This window comes from Pagrus major, chromosome 7, assembly GCF_040436345.1.
Source record: "Pagrus major chromosome 7, Pma_NU_1.0".
Lineage (NCBI taxonomy): Eukaryota > Metazoa > Chordata > Actinopteri > Spariformes > Sparidae > Pagrus > Pagrus major.
Window position 1 is genome coordinate 16,678,872 of NC_133221.1, and position 17,133 is coordinate 16,696,004.

Sequence of the window (17,133 nt, forward strand, 5' to 3'; positions counted from 1 at the left end):
TCACATGATTTGTTCATAATATTTGCAGAGGTAATTTTAGACCCAAGAATCTTGTAATTATTCATCTTAATATCAGTAAGCTGACGCATTGTGTCGGAACGAACAGCAGCGAGTCCAGACGGCCTTTTTCTCTCATGGAGGAAATTACAGCCCTTATATTAACTCTACACATGTTCGTGTACATGGAGAACTATTATTCTTATGTTGGTGGATGCATAAGACGGGTATGTGTTGCCTGATTGAGGAAGGTGTAAGCTTAAGGTAAACAGGCACAAATATCAGAGGCTTCTGAGATAGTTTAGTACTGCGGCGAGGCTGCAGCTCAAAGCCATATATGTCAGGTTGTAATCACACTGAATCTTAAATGTATCTCAATTGATGAATGCTCAAGCTCACAATTAACACAGTACCAAGAGGACTGTGTTGCAGGTCATCTTGCGTGTGTGTTGTGCTCATGGACAGACTAACTCAGGAAGGCCATCCAGTGGGTCGGTTGCAGGAGCGGCCGTTCACAGTTCACTGAAAAGGCAACATCTGATCTCAACACTGAGACCACAGCACAGTTTCCAGTGGACCTACTTCTCCTAACTGAGCTTCTGAAAGCTGTTGAGAACAGACGCATTAATGCTTGTTAGTTAGCAGATAGGAAAACACTGCACAGCCCTGCATTGCTTTACACTTCCCTGCCAGTAGGGAGAGCTTTGTTGGTACTAGATATGGATGTATTGTACACACATCTGTGAATTTGGATCATATGTAAGCATTTAAGAAATATTTTTTATATCTGATGTGTGTGCATGTTTTAATAAACCATGGTTTGATGAGTAATTATGACGCATTTAAAAACCTAAACCAGAGGAGAGGATGCGCAGGGAAATGGACTGGCCAACAGGCTTGACTATATGGAGCATAGGGGTGTAACCCTATTACTGCTTTACAGAGCTATTGCGTGTTTAGCTGCGCCGTTATAGGCTTGTAGCATACCAGTGACATTGATTAGGTCCAACTTCAAGGGAAACCACAAAGCTCCAGAAATATATGTGGAAATCTCTTTTGTTTGTCTGAAACTAATGTAGTTGTTACATAGTGGTCGTTGTGTTCCAGGCAACTATAAAATGGGGATAACATTCATTGCAAGATGGTGTTTAGAAGATGCATCTGGCCGCCATTTTGCATGGAAAGCTATCATAGCCACCTTGATCCTACCTTTGTATCTTTGGATCTGAGCGGCCATGCTAAAACGAGGCCAACATGTGTGGGCGGCCTATTGATTATAGTTCACAGCATGTACAATTATGTGCCAACAAAACACCCTCTCAAATGCTTCCAAATGTCCCATTAATGTTCAGATCTTTATTTCACTGCGGCGGCGGACACATGTATTTTTAAACTGTGTTACAGGTCACGTCTAATAAAATAATCCCACCAATCAGCGCTCAGAAAAGCCGGATTTTAAAGCAGAACATTGAGAGAGGCAACCTAATGACAGACTGAGGTAACACCAATAAACGTTTCAATATTCTGTTTATTGAAGACCTTACGCATATACATTCATATCATTATTACTTTTACAAGACAACGTAGCAATCCTTACAAGCGCAAAGAAGGGAATGCAATGAGGGACGAAATAAAAGAACGAGAACAAACAACTATTACACAGAAACAGGGTTTCTTTAAATGTCATGTATTGTAAAATTTCTTGTATATCATTTCTTATATCCATTCTTGGCAGTATAACATAATAGGCCTATACATTCTCCAACCCTTATAACCACAAATAGGCTATGTGGAATGCGATATTGTACAAGACGATCAATAACATAAAGCACTATTACATAGCGATAAGGCATCCTGAAATAGGATGCAAACAGTAACATATATGTGGGTTCATTTTACAAAGTTATACACGAGTACAAGGTAAGGAAAGGGACAACACTGAGCACGTTGCAAGGAGCAAGTACATTATAGGCCTGAATGGCCCTCCGTCCTTCCACCCTAATAATAATAATAATAATAATAATAATAATAATAATAATAATAATAATACATTCTTTGTAGACGTTTGTGTCAAAAATGTTTTAGATGGTGTTTGCTTTTGATTTCTTCGGAAACAAAAATGTATAAAAAAGTCACCTACAGAAAAAGTGGCCCGCAGAACATGACTTATAGCTATTTCACATCAATAACATGCTTGCAAATACATTTCACTGCTATAGCTTACTCGTTATACATGACAAGATGATGCACCGCATTCCCCCCCACGAAATTAAGGGAGCACACACGCAGGCCTGTGATCAACTTTTCTAAATTTCTACATATTTATTTTTGAGCACCAAGTTTCAGAAATTCTCCTCCAGGCCTAAAACCTTGTCCTCCTCTTCCTCCTCCTCCCAGTTGCAACTTTAGGCGGCTCCCTTGTTTAACCAAGTTGGCCGAAAAATGCACAAATGTACGGGGTGAATACTTCCACTACAGATCCGAGTTTATTGTGGAATATACGTTTTCTTTTTTAAGTTTTATAACTGGCACAACTTTGACTTTTAATAGCAGCTCAAAACCGTCTTCAGACGGTGATCTCACTCAACTAAAGAAACGCGCCCCCATGCAGGATTCTGTGGTTGTTGTTAAGACAAGTTGAAAGGTAATACACGTAACAAAAAAAATACCTTTACAAACTAGTTAGCACACGAACGAAGTCGTGGCTATTCATTTTTAGTCAACGCGCAGTCATAAAGATATCAATATGGATTAAATTGCGGCTTTAGTCCTCCCTTCTCCTCATGCAGACTCCCCAGACTTCCAGACTTCCTGCCCGTGACCGTGAACGTGCCCACAACGCGTGTTGAAAACTAAAGAAAGGCGATAAGGCGATGTTCCTCTTACCAAACAAAAGAAGTATTGAGCAACCGGGAGGGAGACTCTTCTTTATCAGTTCATAACCTCAGAGATGTTATTGCGCGGATGCGGCTCCAGCCTGTCAGTCTGCATTCTCTGTGTTTGTCTGACTTCACTGATATTTTAAGGCCTTATATTTTTTGGGGGAAAATCTCCCCCAAGTGACCTCGCTCCCTCCTCATTTTCTCTGACTAAAAATGGAACAAAAAAAAAAAGGATGCTGTCAATGTGTGTCATCCCAAAAACAGAGCTATTGCCTTGACGACATATTTCGCGTGGCTTATACATTTAGGGCGTAGGCGGATCTCTTGACAAATCAGGGGAAAAAAACAAGAGATGCAAACCCACACAGAAAAACACATTCTCACAGCTTTTTGTGCGATAATACCAAACATGAAGGCAGTCTTATTTGACATGGAGAATACAGCTTTGTGTGCCAGTTAGTGGCTTGTTTTTGGGCTTGTGTGGCCCGCACCTTTGAGACAAAAAAAAATCAGAAAATATTGTCATAATTGCTGCAATGTAAAAGATGGATAGATGAGTGCATGCACTGAAAGAAGACCTAAGGGAGCGCAGAAGGCTTGGCTTTTAACTGCCTATCGATTCACCTTCTGCCGCATCTCTAAAAGTAGGCCAAAGCTTGCTCCCTCAGCATGAGTCTCTTCTTCTTCATCCTGCGGTTCTGGAACCAGATCTTGACTTGTTGGTCGCTGAGGTTCAGCCGGTCGGAGAGCTCCCTCCGCCGCTGCCTGGTGATGAACTCGTTCATCATGAATTCACCTTCTAGCTCTGCCAGCTGAAGTTTGGAATAGGGTTTACGCTTCTTTCTGGTCCGAGTGTGCATCGGGTACCACGGGGCAGCTGGAGGAGAGGGAGGAGGAGGAGGAGGAGGGGGCATACAACGGATTAGTCACCACAGTTGCAAAATCACGGTCACCTCCAAGGTTATGAGGAGCTTACAGGGGCATCAGTGGTCCAAGGGATGCTTGGGGAATTCTCTTACTTTAGACTAAGTGCATCTAACACATAATTCAGCTTAACTGTGTTGAGCAGCCACAAAATATACAGCTAGAAGTCAAACTACATTACAATAATAAAGCACTTAGTTTATCCAAAAACATGCCTGCCGCTGTGGAGATGCAGACAGTATTTTCACCACCACATTATTTTTCTGTTTTGCAAAAGATGCCAGCTGCTGGGATTCTGCTTTATATTAGGATTCAGAGAACTGGCGCCCCTGGAAGCTGTCACTTCCTCCACACACACACTCACACACACTCACACACACAGAGCCAGGCTGGATTTGTTTTGGTCTCTGCCTGGACTGCCTGTGCATATGAGATCTCAAATCAGCTCTCAGGACAAGAACGTGTCCAATTTTGTGCATTTTTCGATCATAGGTGTTTTGTATTTTTCAGCCTTCCTATAGAGACCACCAGTATACAGCGGTTTGTGTCACAGGAAGTTTTATTGTTGCAGTTAAAGTAGCATTAACGTGATAATTAAGCCGTGCTTGCAAATACCCCTACTTATTTGCGAGTTTCAGAGCATATTAAATGACTCTTGAGTACACAGCGACAGATATTAATTCTGTTTACGAGTCATTAAAAAGAAAACTCTCTCTATTCGATGCAGTCAACCGAAGCGCCTCGCCTCTTTAAATCACTGCGCTAATTTGCCTGCACAAAGTGCAACAATACACCAAAATCAGCCACTCGTTCCCCCACCGTTTCCTGCGTAATGTATGGAAACGCAGTGACAGGGCTGATCTTTTATTCAGAAGCTGGCTGACAATATGGTTTGGTGGGCTTATCTGTAACTGTACACAACCACATGGCGCGTGAGGTATTTTAGGGCAACCCCTAGCGGCGTTTGCACACCACGCAAGCACCCTGCAGGCTAATGCAAGCTGCAAGTTGTGCATCACGATAACGAGCTCTAATGACGCTGTAATACCACAAGTGTGCGACATGTGCAGCCCTCTGATACATACTGTGAACGTGCGCTTGATAATCGTGATTTAGGAATAAAAAGCACTCACCTCCGCCTGCTGCTATGTTGCCTGAATGGCTTCCCGGTGACACCAGGGTCTGTGTGTCGCTGGATGAAGGCTTGCTGCCCTCGTTGAGCAGAGAGGAGCTGGAGTCGGACTCCATTGACTGACAGGACGGCGGATCTTGTGTTAGCTGCTCGGTCCCATAATCATATTTGGAAAAGGCGACAGTGTTGCCAATTCCACTGTGCATCCCGTGGTCAGATGTTAATGATGGTGTGTCTCTCGCCCTATCCTCTCGTTTGAGGCTGCTGCCACCTGAACAGGTCTCCCTGTTCCCGTTGCCGTTGTTATAGTAACATTTACCCTCTTCTGGTCTGGTAATTTCACACGACCGACTGAAAGAGGGGTTAATAGACACGGGGCTGCTAAAGTAGGATTGAGAGTATCCATTGCACGGCTCCGAAGGATTCCACGGGAGGGAGCAAACATTGTCCCTTCTCGGGTAGGAGAGCGACGGTAGCCCCGCCAGTTGTCCCCCTGAGGCTCTAAAATTCGGAAAGTAAAACGTGTCTCCAGTGTGGATGTTTACCAAAGGTCCCACAAACCCTGGATTAAGGAGATTATGCTCGCCCATTTCCGCGGGCCCGACCAACAGCTTCTAGTTTATTGCAATCTGACATTTAACATAGTTAAACCTGGAGGGGCGCCTGATTGGTCATCCTCAAACCACGTGTCCAGGGCTAACTTCTGCTACACATGGTACCACCCACTCGGTCCATCTCAGACAAAACAAAACATTAACTTCTGTATTACAGAGGTTTATATGCTTTTTAAAAATACTATAAACCTTTTATTAAAAATGTAGAATCTTGTTTTTCTTCACTCGAGTCCTGCTGAGTCCAAAAGGAGCCCAGGCTGCTTCTCCTTTTACACTCGTGGAACTGTCCATGGCCTCGTTTAATATCTTTATAAGCTGGCAAAAGTTTTTTAAATGCTATTTCTTATGAAAACTATTTTTCTTGCAGGAGAGGGTGCATATGACATCTTGTTTTCTAGCAAATTATGGTTGAATTCCATGTCACATAAAGCTGTGATGTCCCAATTTTACAAGCTTGTTTTAAGAAAAGACTGATGCTCATTGCCGCACTCTACTCATATTTACAGTAACGGGGTCAGCAGGTTGAAGCCACTGGCTCTGTAAAAGAGGACGATATTCTACAAGGTTACTTTAAGAGGGTATATTTCACATAATATTCTCTAGTACACCTCACATGAACAACTTTAACAGATACCTCCAATAAACGTTCGCAGCCAAACTCTGGTGGGATTGTTATACCTCTCACAATTCTTTTATATGAATTTTACAAGATATCAGAGGGCACTTAACTGATTCAACCAGCAGAGAGTCTCTCTGCTTTATATCCCGCTAATTAGTTGATTTGTGCATGCAACTCCAAAGACATTGAACTAATCAGTGATACGGTCGTCATCCTCCGTGATAGAAAGGCCTCTTTTTATCAAATCAACAAAAATGCCGTTCAGAGAATCCCCACAGTGTACTTTTTCTGCAGAAAACTTTTTCATGATGCTCACATGATTCAGGAATAAATTCTAATTTAGCCTTTGGTTGTCAATCTGCTTAACCATCATCCCAAACCATAGTCTTATGACTACGCCTTTTGCATTCCACCCCCGGCTCTGCAGACTCCTCATTAATTGAAAAATAAATCTAGGAAGACTTTCCATTCGTTTATAGCTTTCTATATTATGTTATATAAGTCCTGCAAGAATTTTAGCAATCCCACTTCCCCTTTATAAATTCATAATTCAGCAACACCCCACACTCGACTATATAAAAGGAGGACAAAATCAATTAATGAATCTCAAGTTGTCGTAACTCAGCTTGGGAGCTGCTTATGTCTCAATTATGAGGAGTTAAAAAAAAAAACCTCATACTACGTCAAGAACAAATAGTTTGACTAATCACTGAGCCGGAATTAGAATAAGAAAAAAAAGCAATCCTAAATATAACCAAGCACGCACGTACGCCGCCGTCAATCCACTCAAGTTCAGACGCAGAGTTACGGTGGGTTTGAACTTGATATTGAACTCACATACTTCACTTAAACGAATAAAAGAAGTCTAAATTAGAAAAATAGAAATAGCATAAATGAATACACAACAACATATTAGGCTGTGGTGGTTTAAAGTGAAAACTCATTAAATAATGTGAATATTCCAACATGCGCCTTTTGCTTTGTCGCTGACTTGGAAAGCATCCCTCTGTAAAATGTCACACAGAATAAAATAATTCACAAGAGTCCAAATAATACAAAATAAACGGACTTCGTTAATTAATAATTCATGTGGTGAAGTTAAGGATTAACAAAAAAAAAAAAAAAAAAGGTGCAGGGTTACAGCAGCTTGCACATGCGTGCTGAACGGTGCGAGTCGCGTGCTCCAAATTTGCCAATGATGTGTTATGTGAGCACATCAGCGTTCATTTAAACATTGGTTTGGGAAGGATATGCAAGTCAGCCGATATTTGATAGCTGGGCTCGTCACTTGTGACCGTGTGGTGTCCCATCTAACCCAAAGGCAGCGGGGCCTTGCTCTCGCCTTAAATAGAAAGAAAAAATATCAAATGTTTGAACTGGAGAAGCTCTGAGGGATCCGTTACCATTTCTCTCTGTCGCCTGGACTCACTGCCTCTCCTATCACTGCACATTCTTGCATCTAGTTAGTGAGTCTCGCAATGCAGCACAACATCAATCCATTAATATAATATCCTGTGCCTCGGTCTTATGCGGAGCATTGGGGGCTGTGCTGCTATCACTTCACGGCTTCTCCTGTTAGTATAACAGCTAAGCAAAAGCAAAACAGTGCAGTGTGATGTTTACAACAAAATGGCCCGGATGGTCAGTCCAGTGAGAGAGTAACGTGTAAGGCTCGAGTCGCCACTTTACCTCGGGAGAAAGAGGCCATGTGTTGCGCCTCCTTGCCTCGTCTCTCCACGCCTCCGCTCCAGTTCCCCCACAGATCCGCATTTCACATTAAAACAACCGCTCGTCTGTTCAGTGCATCTATAGCTCGACGATGATGTCATATCTGACCGTGAGCTCTACGTCTTGTGCTCTCATTTAGCAAGACTGAAAAATCTGCTTTGAAAAAAAGAAGTTGGTAAACGGAGCATATAGCACTGTCAAGGTCACTGTCTAGTACACTGTCTGCGCTATATTGAAATTACCCTCCTGGAATCCACTGGTCCTGTCCAGACAGGGCAATAGCCTAAACAAAGGGCTTTTCTTCCCTTTTTCTCTTTGATTCTCTGCAGGCAGGTTGCCACAGTTATAGCCTTGTGCAACCCTTTTAAAGCTTCCTTCAAGGAAAACAAACCACCAAGGGAAGCTTAAAGAAGCCACTAAAGTGGTAACGTTTACGTTGAAAGATTTGGCTGATCTTTTCATTTGTTTACAGCAGACTGCATTTTATTCTGCTCTGCTACATCATCCTCTCTGAATACGTTTGGAGGGAGGAAAAAATTATTCTTTCACTTCAAATTGTTTTGTTAAGGGCGGCCCATAATAATCTGGAAATAAGTATAAAGAATACGATTTAAATTAAAAGTCTCCCTAAAAATAAGACACAAATTGAGTCATTCTAGTTTCTATAACTTCTATGTAGATATGCGCAAATGAAACATCGCAAACTAGCATTTATAATTAAGACTCTGCGTCATTTTATGGATACAATCATTTGAACTTGACGGCCACTTATATAAACTTATGATGCTGGAAGCTATTTACTTAAATGAAGAAATATTCACTTTATTTATTCATGTATTAACTTGTTTTATAATTCTGTGCAAAAGGTGTGTGTGTGTGAGTGTGTGTGTGTGTGTGTGTGTGTGTGTGTGTGTGTGTGTGTGTTTATGTATTATATAATCAAGAAAATCAAACGTAACATGCTCGTCCACTAAAATTGTTGTCAGTTACAATTAATCATTCAGCATCAAACCAAACTTGGCTCGTGTCGTCAATTAATTGTTTAAACGCTTTAAAACAAAGTGACTGTTGAGAACCACTGCTTTTAAATGTGTTCAATATATTCTTACAGTCATACACGCAAAGAAATCAAGAAAAATAACAGTGGAAAACAAACTACTGTCGAATAACATCGAAGTCCTGGTTATTGTTGTTGTTTTATATTGTTCCGACATGTGATTTCCACATTATCGGATGTTTTCCAACAGTAGACGTTTCAAATCACAAAACATTGCATTGATTTCATTCATTTAAAATTGATCTTAACAAAAATCCTACAACAAAACATGTGAAAACGATTAAGACTCCTGTCTCCAGCCGTAACTTACATATTTGTTATACCATCCGCTTTAAGCAGGCTTTCAAACTTTGACAGATTTAAAAGAAGAAAACTTATGCACCAAAATTATGATTGTCAACTCGATATTTCATAAGCACTGTCTAATACACTGAACACAGTTCCAGTACAGAGTGAAATGAGCGATTATAATGAAAAAGAATAGGTGAAGTTAAATATTCCTGCATTAGAGACGGTTGCAGCACTTCCTGATATTTTCCTCTGGTCACCACCAGAGGTTATCAGCCCCCTGTCTCATGGCTGAGGCTGACAGGGGCCTGCAGGCTCTGACGCCTCCACACACAACCAAAAACAATGCAACTTTTTCTTATTTTTACGTTTTCAATGTAAAATCGGTGGCTGATCAGGGTGCAAAGCGTCGTAAAGCTTTTACTTTTGATTATTTAGTTTTTTATTTGAACAGATTCTTTCTGGTTTTGTGAGTGTATTTCGGGTCTTTCTTTGTTCGGCAGAGTAAATGTTAAACTCGGCCGTGCAGGCTATTTGTTTACTCTTGCTGACAACTTTAGCCAAATAAAAAGTCAACCTTCAGGAAACACTATATTGCAGTGCTCGGCCAGTGGAATATAATTTCAGATTTACTTCGACAATTGTAAATAAAACTATTTTGAATATGCGCATATGGATATTTCTGTGTTTATTCACTGTGAGATTAAATACATTTCAAATTAAAATTAAACATTAATGTACATTTCAAAGAAAAGCTGTCCCGTTGAATTACCCCTAAGTTTTAATAAAATAATGAGCATATTCTGCCAGTCTTTCACGCTGTTATTTAATATCAGCTATGTTATGGCTCATCTCAAATCACTACTCAGCCAATTTAATACACAGGCAGTTTTTATAAAACATCATTTCTGTTCTAATGTTCTTAAATATTAGGAATTAAAATAGAAAGGTTATATTTTTTAAAAAAGACCTCAAGTTCATCACCACTGCGCACTTTTACTTTGAAGGGAATAATAATTTAAAAAACGCCCATGCCTCTAAATTATTCATCATATTCCTACACGTTAGTTTTATCTGTTCAACGCACAGCGTTTGTTCTGAGCTTAAAAAGTCATAAAACAAAGTCCACGTAGGCCTACAGCCATATAGGAGGAAAACGGCCATACCTTTAATCGTTATCGAGTGGGCGACGTCGTATTATCATTTCCTCTCGCTGTGTCGACAGTATGGCTGCTTGCTGCGGATTACTGGTGTTGGTGTGAGACGTCAAAAGTCCTACCTGTCCTTCGTGGTCAATAACACACACCTCATGATGAGTGAATGAAACCATTGGTGGTTCCAGAGGCGTGGGGCCAGAACAACAACTTTTAAAGGACTTCTGCAAAAAACACAAAAGATCAGAGCCCAAACGTTAATGCAAAGCTCTTAGAGATGGTCAGAAATGCAGGTCAGAGGATATCGCTACACTTCCCCTTTTTTATGTATTTATGGCATGTCATTAAGCCCGGCTGTCTAGACAGGGAAATAACACCTTGTTTGCCTACAAACAAACCGCCAGCATTGGTGTCCAGCCCCCTATTTATTATTCACAATCTGCTGTGATGTCAAGGTCAAAGTGACTGCATAGTCATGGTCAAGGGTAAATCAGGAGACCCAGAACTTTCCACAAGGATTGAAAATCCAGGAACCAGACAAACAAAAAACTTCAAGTCTGACGGCTTGGATTCTAATCAACAACCTCAGAAGATCTGAGGAGTTGGAAAAAGTGACGGAGTGCAGCCCACGACTCGCCTATAGACACATTAAAGCACAAAACAAAACTATGTTGTGGGGACGATATTTCTGGGGGAAAGCTACAACGCTAGACACAGTAGACACAAATGTGGACCTCAGACGTGAATTATTCTGGCTGAAATAAGAGTCAGAGGCTGTATTTATTTTCATTTACGTCTAATGCAGAAACTAATCTGCGTTAATGTTTTTATTCAGATTTAAATCTCAAGTTACAAACTTGAGAAGGACTCATCTCAAAGTAAAGCACCTTCAACTTGTTTATTCTCAGTGCAGCCATGTTTAAATGTAATTATCCACATATTTCCCATTTTCATTATGTTACTTGAGCAGCCTAACGTGCCTTTTTTAAAATATTCAGGCCTACATACTCAACCCAATCGCCGGAATGAATATTTGCCAAGTACGCATCTGCAAAACCACAGATAACGTTTCTTTATGTTGCAACTTTAATCCTCGATAACTCAGGTCGCATGTACAAAAACACTTCCCGCATTACGCACGTGGTAAATAAAATATCTTAATAAATATATAATTTCAGAGCAAAACTATAGAAACTCCATGCGCAATGCATCTTTGGACGGATTTTGCGCTCAGTGTGCGTGAGCGCATGCGTATTATTTCTATTAATAGTTGTGTTTAGGTGTTCAGATAATTAAAAACGAGTTCATATAGAATCAAATGAAACCTCAAGTTCATCGCAAAACTCACCTGTTCTTTTTGAAACAGAGTTACAGCAGCAGCACGACTAAAATCCAAATACGCACGGGGCTGCAGGACTATAGAACATATAGAGTATATAAGGTTTCATGTGCTGCAAAAGTACAATTACGCGCGTAAAAGTTTGCCATTTTCATTTACGCACGTATTCCTGATGTCTCACAGAAAGCATAATCAGCAGAATATGGTGCGGGCAAATGAATTAAATACACTGCTCAACGAATTCTTGCGTGCGGGTTATAATGCTCACTAATTTGTACCTTTGGCATATGGAAATAATACTGAAAATAAGACTGTGTAACCCACTGAATGTTTTTGTGAGACCTGAGCCCTGATATGCCTTTAGGCCTGTTTGCGAAGATTGTACCAACTGATCCTCCGCCAAGTAACAGGTAATAATACATCTTTGGTATCAACTTTGATAAAAGTATGCGCTGGGAGCTGAAAGGCAGGGTAGGATAGAGTGACTTTCTCTCACCCGCCGACTGTGACCCATTTTTAAAGATCAGGTCCTGCAAGTTTTAATTTTCTCCCAGGATTTTGTGTTTTTCTTAGTTTGCAAGCGTCAGAAAATGCGCGTTGCTGCTCACCAACCGTGTGCAATCACTGATCACCTCCTGTTGCCATTAACAGGATCTTCAGCTCTCCACTTTGTCTTAATCAAGCACTTTGCAACATAAAATCTTCACTCGCCCATCCGCTGCTGATGTTATAGACTCATGTTGAAGAGGAAAGGCGATAGCGGTCAGAGCTTCTGCTGCCTAATGACACCAGTGTAACTCGAAACGAAAGGAAATGCTGCAAGGGTTGATTGACTGAATATTTAAGCATTTTCATAATCATCATTTATTTATGAAACACGTTACCAGTACGTAATTCAACACCACAATACAGTTCACATACTGCACGAAAAGTAGAAATTACAGGCTCCGTACAAGGTGTGTGATCAGCTGCAATGCTACACTAACAAAGACAACAAAAAAAATAAACGGTTGTGCATTTATGTGTAATACTCACTGACTTTAATGGTTTACAATCATTCCAGTTGCATGACAGAATCCTTCACTGACAAAGGAAAACATACAGGTCTTGGGATATTCCAGTTTACAGTTCCGCCATACTAGATAATATGAATTAAATAATAAAGGCATTGCACTATACAGATTAACAACATAGCAGCCTTTGTTTTTACCCCAGGCTTAAGAGAACATATCCCACACAGAGGAACATAGCTTTTTGAAATTCAGCATCACTCTTTCACTCGAAAGTCCTCTCTGTGAGCTTTCTGTTGAAGATGTTAAAGTCTCAAGTTCAACGTGTCATTACGCCACAATTCATGTCCATATGGCGATTCAGTTTCGAAAATGACAAAAGAACCGTCTCCTCTGTTTTTGATCTCCCCGTTGCAAGTCTTAGAAATGTCACCAGTCCTTTCGTGATTTGGCTTTGGAAAAAAATGAAAGAAAAAAGGAAAAAACACGCAATACTTGTCTTTGAAATACAGATATCGTTTTAAATATTATATATTTATATATGTACATTCATATAAAACAAATGTGAAGTGAATTTTCAATATTTTCACAGTTTTTAGAGCATTGTCTCTAAATTGAAAACAGGGGGCGTGTTGGCATGGTCGATGCAGATGATGGAACTTAAATTAAAAGAAAAAACACTCTGCCAAAATGTTCGTCAGCCACGATTTTTCGATGCAAGAGGTAAAATATATGGCAAGATGTTTTTGGAAGGTATGAGTTGCAGTTTCAAAAGGAGGTCGCTGATCTTATCAAGTAGTGTGCATGTGAGTGCTCTTGGATTTACTGACAAATTTTTTCTCCTTGACTCGTCGATTTTGAAACCAGATGGTGACTTGACGCTCTGAGAGGTTGGTGCCGGCCGAGATGCGCCTTCTCTTGTCTTTGGTGATGAACTTGCTGGCTGCATACTCTTTCTCCAGCTCCTTCAGCTGGATCTTGGTGTAAGGGACACGCTTTTTACGCCCACGACGATAACTGCTGACCTCAGGCTGCAGTGGCACAACATCTGCAAAGGAGAAATGCCAGGAAAATATTAGACTATGCGTAAAAACACCGCAATGTTTTGCTTCACAGAATCAAAAGCACTGCAGCTGACAAGACTGGTCTATTTCTGAGACAAGCTGGGAAATGTTACATGTCATTACTGACAGAAAATGTAAAAAAAATTTTTTTTAAAGTTTTAAAATAATTGTATTTTCAAGATAGAGGCTCCGCTCTGTCGTGTGTGTGCGTGTGTGTGTGTGTGTGTGTGTGTGTGTGTGTGTGTGTGTGTGTGTGTGTAGATGGAGGGTGGATGAGCACACAACAGATTTTTCTCTGCAGTCAGATTCTCAGGTGTGCTGCACCTGACATATATGAACGCATTAATGTACAGTGTGTTCTACATGTGCTGCTCGGTGACGGACCATCCTTTGTTTCTGTGCATGAACTCACTGTCAACTTACAACCACTACAGTTGTGCATTGTTCCCAATGACCAGTGATTATTGTTTTTCCTTGGGCTGCACGTCAATACTTTATCTGCTGATTGACTAAACTACACAACAAACCTCGTTGTTGTGGGATAAATCTCTTATGGAGACGTTTAATTAAACTGCGGGATAGTGTGTCAGTATAAACCACAATTATTCTCAATGTGGGCGCAATACGCCAGGAAGTGCCCGGCTGGAAAATAGAAATTATCATCTGCAACTAAACTGATAACAATTGAAAACTTTAAGTTTTGATCAATCTTATTTGTGTTACACGTAATTTATTTGACACTTCTCTGAGTTTCCCGAAAAAATACACTTGTGGTTTTTTTTTTGGTTTTTTTTTTTGTTGTTTTTTTTTTAACTATGTTCTTTCTGAATCTCTTGAAAAAAGCCCCCAAACCTTTTTGGCAGTGGGAACCTTTTTTGTTCAGGTAAGTCAAGTTCTGGGATTACACCCTTTCGCCAAGGCTGGAGCTGAGTGCAACACAGCCAATGAGAAACATGACAGGACAAGTATGGCAGTACCTTGAGAAATAGTGGCAAGATGTGAGACATGGAGCTTTTTACCCCCATGCAATTTTACAGTCAGGGGCTGTGGATATTTCGCCACAGTTGATGTGCATATGACAGATCATAATTTTGGCCAATGGATATTCAAACAAGAATATATAGATTATTATTATTATATATTAAATATTCTTTCATAAGGAAACTGAAGATGAGTGAGGGTGAGAGTTCATGGTTGGTGTATTTTAAAAATTTTAAGAAAAATTGTTGCGTGTGCCTGTGTGAGTCAGTTTGTGTGCATGTGTGTACATGAAGCGAGACAGGGGGACATGGACCGCGCGCGCTTGTGTTTTCACGCATGTGTGCGCGCGCATTTGACTGCGTGCCCGTGCTTGCGTGGCTTGTGTATTTTCAATTCAAATGGGGGCAAATGTCGTGAGGGAAGACGCGTCGAGGTCCGAGAACATCCCTATCTGAGATTTAAATTACCTGCAGATTTCACAAAGATAATAAACAGTTGTGGTAAAAGCAGCAGTCTAGTAAACACTCTGTAAACTGCATACTGTTCGGGCCCCAGCGTTCATTATCAGATATCATGCATGTTGCATGACAGTAAGTAAAGCAAAAGGCGAGTCTGGATTATAATGTCAACTGATCAGTGGTTGTGAACCTTTTGTTTTATTTGGTGCTGAAGTCTGCAGGCAATAGAAATGTTTGACAAATAAATCCTGCTATATGCAAAACACTGTGGACACATCGCAGAGCGCTGAGATTTATTGGTACAATCCACACACAGTAGGCTAGCTTAGTCACTATATTGTCAAACAGGGGGCAAAGGTATGCACCGGTGTTTCCTTTCTGTTGTACGTGACTGAGCCTGAACTACAATCATCATATGACTACAGAGACAAACAACTGCAAATGCTCCGTTCCTGGAATAATGTTAGCCACTTATGGGCCATGTATCTGAAAAGCTCCTTGAACTCCATTTTTTTGTGAATTCTGTCATTTTGCGTACACTTCTAACAAAATGCACGATTATTTCTTCAATGTTAAACAGAATATCAGTGTCTATGCTTTCAGAGTCCATAAAAGACACATGATAACATGACAGTTGCACGTTTATTCAGCACATTTTGAGTTCCCCTGGACTTCCCTGTAAGTTGATATTGCCACTTAATTGGCACATAATAAAAATCCAAAGACTAAGCCATAACCTCGCAGCAGGGTAAAAATATCTAACTACATTTAAGTAGCTTTCTTGAAGCCTCCAAGCCGCTGGACTAATATATGAATTTCCAGGCTGCAGGAGACAGCTTTTTAAAAAAATATAAATGCAAAGATAAATTTGCCTTACCTGGAAAAGGTGATTTCCAAAGATGAGCTGACTGCGTTTGGTCTTTGGAGCAGTACACCTGCCCATCCCAGCCATTGGAGAGAGCCCAGTGCTGGTAGCCCTCCATGGGGATCAATGCGTCGTGCCGCGGTTCAGGATGGGCACTGATACTGGGCACCACTGACACGTCGAGGTATCCAGGGACAGCCTGATATGAGCTGGCGAAACTCGGGTAGAAGGCAAACTCTTTCGCCCTGGAGGACAGTTCTTCCGTGGGCAGCGCTGTGCTGGGCTCGGCATATTTCTCTGCGGGATGGTACGAGCAAGGCTTCTGCTGCAAGTTCACGTTGTGCGAATGAGATAATCTACAGCCGTAATACGGGTTTCCAAAGGGGTAACCGTAGCTCAAAGATGCACTGGATGATGTCTGAGGAGCGGGACACTGCCGGCCGGTGTCTGGAGAGGAAATATCCGAGTAGACGGAGCCCTGGTGGGTCGCTATGGTGCCAGAATGTCGTCCCAGCGCGGGGTGCGACATCAGGTCCCTGCAGTGGGTCGCAGGGCAATTACCGCTCAGTCCCTCCATTGTTTGGCTTTTATTCTGGTTGTTTTCATTCGGGCTTTTTTCATAAACGTACATCAAGGTGTCCGCCCAGCGTGGATGCAGAACCAGCGAAGTCGTCATATCAGGGGCTGCCGATGCTTTTTAAAAGTCGACTACTCCAAGACGGACACCTCATTTCCAACTACATTTTACACCAAGCGCATGCGCACACGAGGCCCTCGTGTGTCCACTTCATTAAGAATCTGGCACGTGATACGCTAACAAGTCCTACGAGATTGGGCTTGCGAGTTGGGGCAGAGCAGCCCTTTAAAGACCCACTGCCTCACATGTCACAGTTTTTTCCTGCAGAATACCGAGTCATATCATTGGCTTAAATCACTTAGACCCACACCCTTAAAGGGGAGTTTGAATACTTTCAGGATTGGGGCAAACGAAAACAACGTATGAAATTTGGCCGACTCCGAG

At 41.2% G+C, this 17,133-nt stretch overlaps 2 protein-coding genes across 2 annotated transcripts; both read right to left on the bottom strand.

Moving 5' to 3' along the window:
• Nucleotides 1-3,506: 3,506 nt before the first annotated feature.
• hoxc12a (homeobox C12a) lies at nucleotides 3,507-5,525 on the bottom strand. Its single transcript, XM_073470588.1, has 2 exons — nucleotides 4,937-5,525; nucleotides 3,507-3,756 (listed from the first exon to the last, which is right to left on the bottom strand). Exons 1-2 carry the CDS (start codon nucleotides 5,523-5,525, stop codon nucleotides 3,518-3,520), a joined length of 828 nt encoding a protein of 275 aa, XP_073326689.1. The 3' UTR covers nucleotides 3,507-3,517.
• An 8,010-nt stretch (nucleotides 5,526-13,535) lies between these two features.
• On the bottom strand, nucleotides 13,536-16,788 carry hoxc13a (homeobox C13a). The gene is made up of 2 exons (XM_073470707.1): nucleotides 16,125-16,788; nucleotides 13,536-13,792 (listed from the first exon to the last, which is right to left on the bottom strand). The coding sequence occupies exons 1-2, from the start codon at nucleotides 16,786-16,788 to the stop codon at nucleotides 13,536-13,538; spliced, it is 921 nt and encodes a 306-aa protein (XP_073326808.1).
• Between the last annotated feature and the right edge of the window lie 345 nt (nucleotides 16,789-17,133).